The following is a 12,844-nucleotide window of genomic DNA, read 5'->3' on the forward strand; positions in this document are numbered from 1 at the left end:
TACAATTTAAGCCCATTGCTTCGTGTCCTATCTTCAGAGGTTAAGAAGAACAATTTTTCTCCTTCCTCTTTGTAACAACCTTTTATGTACTTGAAAACTGCTATCATGTCCCCTCTCAGTCTTCTCTTCTCCAAACAAACCCAATTTTTTCAATCTTCCCTCATAGGTCATGTTTTCGAGACCTTTCATCATTTTTGTTGCTCTTCTCTGAACTTCCTCCAATTTGTCCACATCTTTCCTGAAATGTGGTGCCCACAACTGGACACAATACTCCAGCTGAGGCCTAATCAGCATGGAGTAGAGCGGAAGAATTACTTTTCGTACCTTGCTTACAAGACTCCTCCTAATACAGCCCAGAATGATGTTTGCTTTTTTTGCAACAGTATTACACTGTTGATTCATAGTTAGCTTGTGATCCACTACTGCAGTTGTCCCTTTGGCCCTTAAAATATCCGAAGCTACAAGCTGTTGAATTCACTGGAGTTGCTTCAGATTTATACCCAAGTGTAAACAGGGTCAGAATCTGAACATTATGAACAACTCGTCTTTCAAAACTTAAGAACACCATTCATCTGACCCTACTCAGGCACGACACATTTTGACTTCATGGTGGTAGCGATGCCTAAGGACTGGACAAGGACGGTGATCCCTGGAAGCAGAAGGGTGGCAAAGCCGGTCCGTTCTGAAGCAAAAAATGCTAATGGTGCTGTCTCAGCAGCTACAACTTTCCTACTTAATTCCCCTCAGCTTGGAAAATGAAAGGCTGTTTGTGCAAAGTTAAAAGCAAACCCTGAGGGAGCCTTTGGAAAAAAAAAATTAATAATCTCTGTGGTGAAAAGTACAGGTTGGAAAATTCTGGTTAGCTTATGAGTTTATAGGTTGCGAGGATATTATGTTCCAGGTCAGCCCAGTGATTAGCGGGTTGGGAAAGATGGGCCACTGCCAGGCATACCAAACTGATTCATTCAGCCAAATGATCTGAGATCTTCTGTGACCAAGCCCAGCTCTTCAAACAGATAAAAAGGGGGAACACTCCAGACCCGAGCGCAGAGCACAGAAGGATCTCTCTCCTCCTTTGCATCTCATCCCAACAGCTCCTCACGCCTTGCGATTGGAAGCCATGGCTCAGAAAACCGTCAGCATTAGGTCAGGTGGAGCCACTAGGAATTTTAGTGCCTCCTCTGCCGTTATCCCAGGTAGCCGAACCAGCTTCAGCTCCATTTCTGTTTCCCGGGGAGGTAGCGGAGGTCTGGGACGGGTCAGTGCTGGTGGTTTCGGCAGCAGGAGCTTCCATGGTCTAGGTGGAAGCAACAGAATTTCCGTTAGCGGAGGCTATCACGCTGTTAGATCTGGATATGGTTATGGATTAGGTTACGGTGGGGCTGGGTATAGGATTGGTGGAGCTGAATATGGGTTCGGTGGTGGATTCGCACCCGGAGCTGGTGGCATCCATGAAGTCACTGTCAACCAGAACCTCCTGGCGCCCCTCAACCTGGAGATCGACCCCACCATCCAGAAGGTGCGGAAGGAGGAGAAGGAGCAGATCAAGACCCTCAACAATAAATTTGCCTCCTTCATCGACAAGGTAAGGCATGATCAGCTTCATCCATGAAGCCTATCCCTGGCATGCATGCCACTGGCTAGTCAAGATGTGTTAAATGTTCTATGATTCATATTGTTCTCCATTATGAGTGACAAAATCTTCACAGTCAGTTCATATCTGGGTTTTCACTCTGCACCCTGGTCAGATCCAGGGCGTTAGTTCCATCTGCTACAATGATACAGTCCAGCCACGAAATATGGATTTCAATCCTTCATCATCCCGTCTCTCAGAGTTCTGTAACATTTGCATATGAAGTGCAAGATTCCTGATGTTTTTTACTTGCACAATTAGCTGGGGAAAAGACTTTTGTTCTTGAAAACAGACAAGTTAAAATAGCGTTACCCTCTTTGTGAAAGTAGGCAAGGAGATTTTGTGCCATGGCTGGTCAATTTCCATTATGCATTTGCATGAGCAGCTCTCTGAGCCTGTTTTCTTGCCAAAAAAAAAAAAATAGATTGTCTAACAATTTGCATAAGAGTATTGGTTGAACATGAAGTTTAAAACAAATTGTAGTGCCTCTCTTTTAAGTCCCACCTCAAATAACATCTGGTTATCACTTATTAAGCACCCAACAATGTGAATAAGATGTAAAGGAAGATATGGTCTCAGTCCCAAGAGCTTAAAATGTAAAATGTTTGCTGATGCTACAGTGTTGTTGTCGCTGTGTCGGTCCCAGGATATTACCTCACCCACCTTGTCTCTCTGCTGGCACCAGAATATACACGCGTTTATCTAGACAGATGGAAGCAATTGACTATTAGCCCCCGTTTTTCTGACTTGTGTGGTTGTGTATTAGATGTACATGCCCATTTAAAGCCATAATGCACGTAAGACAAAGTCCCGGACCAGGAGACCTTCACATCTAGTTCATAAGAAGTGCGGCTGAGGTGTTGTCTTTTTCCTGGTAAGTTGATGAGGCTACTTCAAATGCTTCAGTATTTTGTCTGATGGGATTTAGGTCCGGTTCCTGGAGCAGCAGAATAAGGTGCTGGAGACCAAATGGTGCCTGTTGCAGGAGCAAAAAACCACGAAAAGTAATATTGAACCCATGTTTGAGGCTTACATCAATAACTTGAGGAGGCAACTAGAAGCTCTTGGAGGTGAAAGGCTTCAGCTGGATGGAGAGCTGAAGAACATGCAGAACACAGTAGAAGATTTCAGGATCAGGTAAGCAAAACTGGAAGGAATTCTATTCTGCTACGCAATGCTCTGCTATTGTACTCAAATTCTTATGCCATACCCATCGGTGTAGTACTGGAAAACGAAGGCCAGGTCTGCACTACAAACTTACATCGGCATCAGTACGTCATTCAGGGGCGTGAAAATCCATCCCTGAGCGATGTAGTTATACCGACCTAATCCCCGGTGTGGACAGCGCTATGTCAACAGGAGAGCTTCTCCCGTCCACACAGCTACCACCTCTTGCAGAGGTGGATTATCCATGCAGACGGGAGAAGCCCGACACACCTGCCCTGGAGCAGCTACACTGCTGCAGTGCTGTACATGAAGACAAGCCAAGAGGAAATAAAATGACACAATGTGCAGAACTGCGTATTCATGCACCCTGACTGTTATACCCTCAGCAGGTCAGTGGCAAAACTCTCACCGATTTCAATGGGGCAGGGTTTTTTCCCTGACTTTCAGAAGTCCCCAAAATTCCAGTTTAGGGACCCAATGCAGAAAAGCACTTAAGAACATGCTTGAAGTTAAGCTCTCTTTCTGAATCATGATGCTTTTCTGAATCAGGGACTGAGAGCGTGTTGTTATGAAGTCTGCTGGGGTCAATGCAGGAATTCCTGTGTGAAATTCTATGGTTTGTGTGACTCAGAAAGTTTAACTTAATCATCACCATGATCCCTTCAAGCCTTGAAATCTATGACTCTTGGGATCTGTTTCCAGGGATGGACCGCACAGCCCCAAGGGTTCACTCTGGCCTCAAGCACGCTCAGTGCTTCTGCTGAACCCAGCTGCCCTCACGCCCCCCGTATCGGCAGGCACGGGTTGTCTCTGAGGAAAGCACGTGCATAAGTGCTCTGCTGAACAGGGATGAATTGGAGCCGCTGTCCTGAAATTATCCCCCAGAATCTCTAATTGGCTAATGGGAAAAGCCTGTGGCTTGTTTCATGGCTGTACATGGAGGCGGGGAGTTGAAAGGAGCATGGGAGATGCTTGCTCTCCTTGTCGATTTTATTTTAGTGGGTTTTGGGGGGGGCGTTGTTCCGTTGACTTTTTAAACAAATTTGTCCCACAACAAGAAATACATACTCAGTTTGGCTTTTACAGAAATAGGCACACGCTGAATGAATTTTCCCTCTGTAGCAGCTAAGATACATACAAACCTATGCAGGCTGCCACTTTGTTCCATCATAACGCCTCTAATGGCTGTTGTATTCCCGAGGCGGAGGTGTCTGAAATCTTTCCTTCCATGAAGAGTCAGGCCGGCCTGACTTGTTTTATTAGCTGCACAAAATCTCTCTTTAAATTGTAGCCCTTAATCTCCCCCTCAATGAATTAATTTATGATGGGCTGGGCAGCAGTCTGTGTTTAGTGTTAGCCTTTATACTCCCGCAAGTGCTCAGTGGTATCGCTATGTACTACCAAGCAGGAGAGTCAAATCCTGGACTCAGACTCTGGATTCTTCATGTACCAGAAACAAGCACTGGGCCAGAGTCTGCCCTCAGACCCCCTGCATTTGCGGCTCCACTGAAGTCAACAGGACGAAAGGCATCAGTGCAGAATCCAGCCCCTACTGACTAACGCAGGTGTGGCACGGATGAGCTCAACCAGGTCTCCTCCCACCCCTTCCAGCCTGAGAAAAGTTACAGGGATTACAAGACTTCTTTCATGCAGGATGGAAAATTAGAGGAGGATAAAACATGCCTTTAATGAAGGCTTGTAGGTTCTCTGATGACATCCTTCCATTGTCTGGCCCCGGGGTACCGTATTTGTAACTAGACTGGTCACATATGCCTGCCACAATACAGGCAGAAGATACACAACATCATCCTGCTGCTCCTTCTGATGTCCAAGGAGGCCTGTGCCCAGCTGGTAAATGGTCTATCAGAACAGGCTCTGTCAATTTCCTTGATAGCCACTGTAAATATCTTGGCCATTAGTAGCAACAGCCCAGGGTATGCAAGGAAAACCACATGGCAAGGGCTCGGAGAGTGCAGGTAATGGCTACTAAACAGTTATACTTACACCAGCCGTAACAAGGCTCCTGTCTACCCTTCTTCCTGCCCAGGTACGAAGATGAGATCAGCAAGCGCACGGCTGCAGAGAATGAGTTTGTGGTGCTCAAGAAGGCAAGTGATCTCGATAAAAAAGGAACAGGGGACTTAATTTTTAAAAAAAGAATTGTTTGTATTTGTTTTACACTTTCAAGCCTGAGAGATCAAAGGGCGCAGCTCTCCCCCCAATCCTCGCTGGAACCCTTCTTGTAGGTAGAGCTGGCGGACCGGTCTGCCTCTCCTTCTGCCATCCAGCCAGGATAATGATGGGCCTCTGGATCAGCCAGCAGCACCAGAACTTCCTCTCCTAGGGCCTGGCCCAAAGCCCAGGGGACCAGCTCCCAAGGGACACTGAGTCAGCCCCAGCTGTTAACCTCTACCCTGGCTGTTCTGCCACTTCTCAGGTTGACACTACTCTCATCTCTCCATGCATATTTAGAGCATTTACCCACTCCCATCCAGCCTGCCATGCGCTCCCCATCTTACACAGCCCCTGCCCAGCAATAGCTAGAAGTTAGCCCAGGAGCTGGGAGACCCAGCTTCAATTCCCTGCTCTGTTGCTTGGGTAAGTCCCCTAGGCCCAAATGTGCAAAAGGAGTAAGGTGTCTTAGGACCAGTTTGGGGACGACAAAACTCCCACCGAGCCCCGTAGGTGCCGAAACTCACTCTGCGCCGAAACGTTTGCCGTGAAAGTTAACAGATGTTCACTCCCGCTGGCCGCCTATCTCCCGCCTAAGACCCAGAGCAATTCACAGTTCATTACCAAATAGCTGGGAAGGGAGACCTCCCTCCTAGCTTTTAGCCCACTGGTTAAGGGATGTGGGAGATCCCCAGTTCAGGTCCTCTCTCATCTGAGGGGGAGAAGTGATTTGAAGAGGGAACTGCTGCCTCTGAGGTGAGTGCCATAACCACTGAGTTACAGGATATTCTGACCTAGGACTCCCTTACTCTCTCCTGGTGAAGCTCTTGCACACTGGATTAAATAATTAGAGTCATGGGAGCAGGGCAACTGGCTCCTGGGGCACTCACCTCCCAGGTGAGTCCTCTACCCAGCAGGCTAGAGTCATCTACCTTGCAATTTATACCTGTGCTGGGGGAGAGGGGGGCAGATGGGATGTGGCGTGTACGTACTCTAAGAGCCGCCAAAAGTAGGATGCAGTGTAAATACACCTTCAAAGAGTCAGCCGGGGCAGAGTCATCTGAGCACCACAATGGCTAACTCCTTTTGTGCCTTCAGGCCTTAGTGGCTCTGTGCCTCAATTTTCCAGCTGTGAAATGGGTATAGTGCTTCCCCATCTCATAGGGACACTGTGAGGATAACTCCATTCAAAGACTGCGAGGTGCTCCGTAACCTTGGTAACGGTGGCCATGTAAGTCCCTTAGGTCCTGAACAATCCAGGGGGCAATAGACAAAGGTGTGTAAGGAAGTTCAGTGCCCAGTGCCCATGGGATTTGGGTGTCTAACGCCCTCAGATTGCTTTGGAAATTCCATTCAATAGCTACAGGGATGATCATGGGGGAAAGAGACTGTTTAGAGCCACTCTACATTTTGTCCACCGAAAGCTTTTTCATCCAAAAACCACAGAGATCAGATAGCCCATACATCTGGGTTGTTCTCCGGCAGCTTGTGTTTGGCCATGCTGGCCCTCATAGGGGAACACAGCTGTGCAGTGTTTGGCTAGACAGTCTCTGTTCCTATGTTTTCAGGATGTGGACATTGCCTACATGAACAAGGTGGAGCTGGAGGCTAAAGTGGATGCCCTAACTGACGAGATCAACTTCCTGAGAGCTCTCTATGAAGCAGTAAGGACCATTCTAATTTTCCCAAGTCTCCTGGGGCAAACCTAATGCCATTTTTCACCCCACCCACCCCAGAAGCCAACTTTACATCAGAGAGAATCAAACCACTCAGAGATACATGCTCATAGCCATGCATGGAGTTTACAGGGCTGTGGTTCCCTTTATGTTGGTGTTTTACCATGCAACGTTTCTGTGAAGAAGGCTCAAAACAGGAGAGGAGGAGAGATCCAGATCCCAAAATGTCATTTTTCTTTGATTTCCAGGAATTAGCTCATTTGCAGTCACAAATCTCAGACACGTCTGTCGTCCTTTCAATGGACAACAGCCGAAATCTGAACCTGGACGGCATCATCGCAGAGGTCAAAGCTCAGTACGAGGATATTGCTAACAGGAGCCGAACTGAGGCGGAGTCTTGGTACCAAACCAAGGTGAGTGGCACTGGAGTTCTGAGAGTTTGAACTAGGATATTCATCACTAGGTTTGGTGGAGAGAAGTTCGTCAAACCAGTTTTCTGTGGAAAAGTGTCGTTCCAACCAAAGCGAAAATTTCCGCAGAATTGTTATCGATCCAGACAACATTTTAAAAAAAGAATTGGAGGGGAAAGTTTCAACATTATCAGAACACGTTTTGCTTTTGAAATGACTTGTTGTTTCAAATTTATTTCATTTTATTTCTTTAAAAATAATTTTAAAAGGGGTCAAAATGGAAACAAAACATTGAATTCATCGAAGCTGAACCGAAACACAATTTGCGGGGAGGGGGGAGAATTTCAGTTTATGAAAATTTTTGAAATTTTGACTCTTTGCCCCAATTCAGGACAATTTTGTTGTGGTTGTTTTTTATCTCAAAAGTTTTTGCAGGATGGAAAAGTACGCCCCAAGAACAGACCTAGAGTTTCACATGGGGTTGTACACATGAAGGCTATCCCATACTGCCTTTCATACCGTCACCGTTATACTGATATTTTCAGTATGCTAACTTGATCAGAGCTAGAGCAGGTATGTCTACCTGAGCTGGAAACTACACCCCCCGTGTAGATACACCCTTAGAAATGCATTTCACCTCCTTGCCATATGGACCTTGAATTTCTTACTGAGGCAGGGGAACAGTGAAATGCGTTATAGTTTCTAAGCAAGACTGAATTTTAGGATATGTCTACATTTGGGTCTGGGTTGTGATTCCCAGCTCATGTAGACATACTAACCCACCTCGAACCTGTTGGTCCATATTCGGGGCAGCTAGCCCGTGCCACCGTTGCCACTGCCCATGTGATCACAACTACACTCTTATTTTTAGCACACCAGCTCAAGGAGAGCTAGCGCAAGTATGTCTATGCAAGATGGGAATCACACCCCTAGCTCTAAGCATCAATGTAGCTACCCACAAAGGAAGAGGTGGAAGAAATCAGTTCCCTTTAATAGTTTCCCGTGGCTCACTGTGATCCCCTATGTTGCCCATTTCACCCTCCTCTCCATGTCTGACTGTGTCACCTCTATCCCACCCCTCCCTTCTATCACAGTATGAGGAGCTGCAGCTGACCGCTGGCAAACATGGGGTCGACCTGCACAACACCAAGATCGAGCTCTCTGAGATGAACCGCATGATTCAGAGGCTCCACTCTGAAATTGACAATGTGAAGAAGCAGGCAAGTTACATGCTGGGACGTGGGCGAAGGGGAAGGAGGGATCTCAGAATTTCAGGACTGGAAACCCCCTAGGAATTCAGGACTGCCTTAGCAGCAGCTCCATGCTACCAAAAGTATGAGAGGCAATGGCTGGAGCATGCTGTACTCCAGCAATAACGGGCAGTGTGGAGAGATGGGTTCAAATCCTGGCTCTGCCACTGGCCTGCGGATGACCTTGGGCAAGTCACGTCACCTTTCTGCTTCACTTTCCCCTTCTGTAAAACGGAGATAACTACACTGAGCTCCTGTTGTAAAGAACTTTGAGAACTACTGAGAAAAAGCACAATATAAGAGGTAGGGATTATTATGATGATGGTGCCGAGAGGGCTGAATAAGTTACACAGCCCTGAGGTTGTTTTAGGGGGCAGGGGCTGGAGGGGGTGTCAAGCTTAGAGATCTAGGGAGTGCAGAGGTGGCTTAAAGGCACCAAATGGAGATCTGGGCCAATCTCTATAACCCTGAGTTTCATATTGAGTCAAGAAATACATACAGACTCCCCCCCGACTTACACAATCGTTCCGTTCTGGAAAGCCTTGCATGACTCAAATTTTGCATAAGTCGGAAACCTATACCCGTACATTGTGCAAAAATTTACGCAACTCGAAAATCCTATTTCTGGCTTATAGAACTTTTTCCGTAAGTGCAAATTTGTGTAAGACAGGTCTTGCGTAACCCGGGGAGTGTCTGTACACACAGTTCAGTGATACGGGCCACAAGCTTGCAACCTTTCTGCTAGCATCCTTGCCACCCCTGATTGGTCCCACTGAAATGCTCAGTCTAGTAGATTGCAAATGCACATGCGCTCCCAATGGGATTCATTCATCATACTCATTTCCTGCCTTCGCAGTGCGCCAATCTGCAGACAGCCATTGCCGATGCTGAGCAGCGTGGCGAACTAGCCCTTAAAGATGCCCAGGCAAAACTAGCTGAGCTGGAGGAAGCCCTGCAGAAGGCCAAGGCAGACATGGCGCGCCAGCTGCGGGAGTACCAGGAGCTGATGAACGTCAAGCTGGCGCTGGATATCGAGATCGCCACCTACAGGAAGCTGCTGGAAGGAGAGGAGAGCAGGTGGGTGGGCTATACATTAGAGCTGGCTGAAAAAAATACCTTAAAACAGTTCTGGACAAAAAATGGCTTCTCGGTTTAAATTGTTGCAAAAAAAAAAAAATAAAAAATCAGTTTTTGTCAAAAAAACCCCCAAAGTCCAAAAATTTCAATTGCCGAAAAGGAAATATTTTCACATTCCCACTGAAAACTCCAAAAATATTCAGCCAGGGGGAGGGGTTGAGGGGAGGAAGATTGATCTGGGGGTGAAGTAAGCGAAAGCTTGAAGAGTTTCAAAGACATTTTTTAATAAAATGGGAAAAGGGTTCGTTTTAGTTGAATTTTGTGCAGTGAAAAAGAAATACACAGAAATTGGAGTTATTAAGGCCTGTGAATATGGGACACAATTCGATGCTCAGAGGATGAAATTGAATCCAGATCAGATGGCCAAAAATATTACATGTGCACCACTTAAGAGACTCAGGGTATGTCTACACAGCAACTAGGCACCTGTGGCTGGCCCATGCCAGTTGACTCAGGCTCATGGGGCTCGGGCTGTGGGACTGTTTTGTTGCTGTGTAGACATCTGGGTTCAGGCTGAAGCCCGGGCTTTAGGACCCTGCGAGGTGGGAGGCAATGAAACAGCCCCGCAGCCCAAGCCCCGTGAACCCAAGTCAGCTGGCCTGGGCTGGCCACAAGTTTTTCTTTGCTATGTAGACGTACCCTTAGGTGTTACATAGGTCTTTTGCACTGGCCTTCTGCCCAGTGGTGAATTTCAGGGACAGATCTTCCACTGATGTAAACGTTGGTATCACTCCACTGACATTGACAGGGCTAGGCTAGTGTAAATCAGCTGAGGTTCGGGTCCTAAAACTGTATTTCAAATTTCAAACATAGAACGTATTGATCTTCCTACAAGTTAATGGGTATTGTTTCAATTTCGCATCTGAACTTCACCAAGGAAGACTGGTCTTACTGTAGTGCTAAATGTTTTAGCCTTCTAAATTACTCAGTACCACAATCCTGGGCGGCAAATTGCTTATAACAATCATAACAACACCTTCCTTTTTTTCCCCCTCTAACAGGCTAGCTGGAGAAGGTGTTGGTGCAGTGAACATCTGTAAGTATTCTGGCTCCCAAATGCTAGATGCTCAATGAGATGACAACTCAAAGAGAGTCATTATTCCTAGGAAGAGCTAGGGTTTGCTGATACTGCAGAGCAACTGAAATACAAAGGGATAGCGATCAATTGTTCTCCATGTCCACTGAAAGTAGGACAAGAATTAACGGGCTTAATTTACAGCAAGAGAGATTGAGGTTAGACATTAGGAAAAACTTTCTGATTATAAGGGTAGTTAAGCTCTGGAATAGCTTTCCAAGGGAGGATGTGGAACCCCCGTCATTGGAAGTTTTGAAGAACAAGTTGGACAAACCCCTGTCAGGGATGGTCTGGGGTTTCTTTGGTCCTGCCTCAGCGCGGGGGGCTGGACTTGATAACCTCTCGAGGTCCCTTCCCGCCCTACATATTTATGATGCTATATGAGGCTGCAATAAATTATGGTAGTAGATATCAGAGGGGTAACCGTGTTAGAATTCACAAAAACAAATTGTTTTTGTGAATTCGTTGTTTTTGTGGATACCCCTCTGATACTTAGTACCATGCAAGGTAGCAGATATGTAATGCATTTGGGGTTTTGAAGCTCTGTATGGCACAGTTGAGACAGCAGTACCCCGAATATTTCTCTTAGGTCAGATCTTGAACATGAGAACGTCTCATCATGTATTTGGGATGCAAATCACCCTTGTGAAAAGGGGCAAGCACAAGGCATGTGAACCTCCTAAATCCCACAAAAGTGGCGCAGAGTCTCTGTGTGTCGGAGTCTGAACAATAGTGATTTCCACCCTTGGGCCTATGGAAGGCAGTGAGAATACTCGTGTGAGAAAGGGCTATTGTCAGTGGAATGGAATGCAAGGGTCTTGCCCCGAGAGCACCTTTTGTGACCAGAAAGACATCAACAAACCAACAAGAATCCAGAATTAAACCCAAGGTCTGGAGGGTAAAGATTGAAAGACCTAAATGGGTCCTATTCTGCTCTCAGTGACAGCGGGAGTAACGCCATTGAGGTTGGCAAAGTCATAAAATCAGTATAAATGGGAAGAATTGGGGCCGTACTACATAGTTTGGCCCAATAAATGATAAGGAGAAAAAGCATATGGGTCCATCTCTGAGAGACAGGTACTTGTAGACCAGGAAAGGAGAAGGGTTAAATTAAATGAGCAAAGGGGAAACTTTAAGGGAAGCCAAAATTAGGCAGCCTGATTTCAATGGGATTTAGTAACCTGCCCCCTGCAGGGGAAGAATAGAAACTCTGCATGAGTATTAGGCAACTGCATGGTGATGAAATATACTAGACAGCAGGAGGATCTCCAAGGGACCTGGTGGAAACCGTTTGAATCTCCAGGTTCAGCCATTTGAAACAAAAGGTTTGCCTTTCCTTCTGTGACTGGCAGGCTGCTGCTCCGTGCCATCTAAACCTCTGCTTTCTTCCGCTTCACAGCTGTGGTCAGCTCGGCCGGTGGAAGCAGCTATGGCGCTGGGGGTGGGCTGGGCCTGGGGGTCGGGCTGGGAAATGCGGCTGGACTCGGCTACGGCATTGGAGGAAGCAGCTTCAGCGCCAGCAGCGGGAGAGGTCTGATGGGAGGATTCGGAGCTGGAGGGGGAAGCAGCTCCAGCATGAAGATCGTCTCGAAAACCACCTCGACCAAAAAGAGCATCCGCAGCTAAAGCACCAACCAAGCCCGCAATTCACCCCAGCCTGAAGAGAAGAAATATGACACGGCCTCCTTGTGGCAGCACAGCCCAAACCATCTCCAAGGCACAGGCTTGCAGGGGAGGAAAAGCTCCCAGTAAATACCATTTAAAAGCTGCATGAATCACCTTCCCATTAGGTGAGGCATTTATTGGCTTAAGGAAGACAAGCCTTTTCTCCACCCCGCTTAACTCGCAGGCGTAGCGCATCAAACCCCAGCCGGCGCCTTAACGGCTTCATGCGAATCCTGAATGAATAATTGGCCCTGCTGGTTAACGAGTTCCGGGGCGGCAGAACTTGGCTCATCGAAATTAACAGATTTTGATCTTCTCGCTGCTCTTGCTTGGATCAGTGTAAATCCGGAGTAACGCCAAATCCAGATTTACACCAGCGTAACCGAGAGCTGAAGCTGGCCCTATGCATGGCTACATGTAAATGTTTTTTCTCTAAATAAACATCAGGCTTGCCTAGTGAGTCATGTTCCCATCTTTGTGTTCCACATTAGTCAACTAACAGAGGCCTCTCTCTCCCCCTAGTGCTTGGGAGGTGCAATATCTCTCACCAGCGGGTTTGGCGAACAGGTGTGTTACATCCAATAAGAGGCGGCCTTAATATTTCTGAATTCATCTTGGTCCTACCATATCCCCTTTCTCTCTGGGGTATTTTTCTCACA

At 46.9% G+C, this 12,844-nt stretch overlaps 1 protein-coding gene across 1 annotated transcript; it reads left to right on the forward strand.

Moving 5' to 3' along the window:
- The first annotated feature begins 1,063 nt into the window (after positions 1 to 1,063).
- Positions 1,064 to 12,626, forward strand: LOC311510794 (keratin, type II cytoskeletal cochleal-like). The gene is made up of 9 exons (XM_084610783.1): positions 1,064 to 1,585; positions 2,562 to 2,770; positions 4,848 to 4,908; positions 6,541 to 6,636; positions 6,897 to 7,061; positions 8,153 to 8,278; positions 9,165 to 9,385; positions 10,447 to 10,481; positions 11,920 to 12,626. The coding sequence occupies exons 1-9, from the start codon at positions 1,121 to 1,123 to the stop codon at positions 12,144 to 12,146; spliced, it is 1,605 nt and encodes a 534-aa protein (XP_084466909.1). The 5' UTR covers positions 1,064 to 1,120; the 3' UTR covers positions 12,147 to 12,626.
- The last annotated feature ends 218 nt before the right edge of the window (positions 12,627 to 12,844 follow it).

The sequence above is a fragment of the Lepidochelys olivacea genome (assembly GCF_965140295.1).
Source record: "Lepidochelys olivacea isolate rLepOli2 genome assembly, chromosome: 20".
Classification (NCBI taxonomy): Eukaryota; Metazoa; Chordata; order Testudines; family Cheloniidae; genus Lepidochelys; species Lepidochelys olivacea.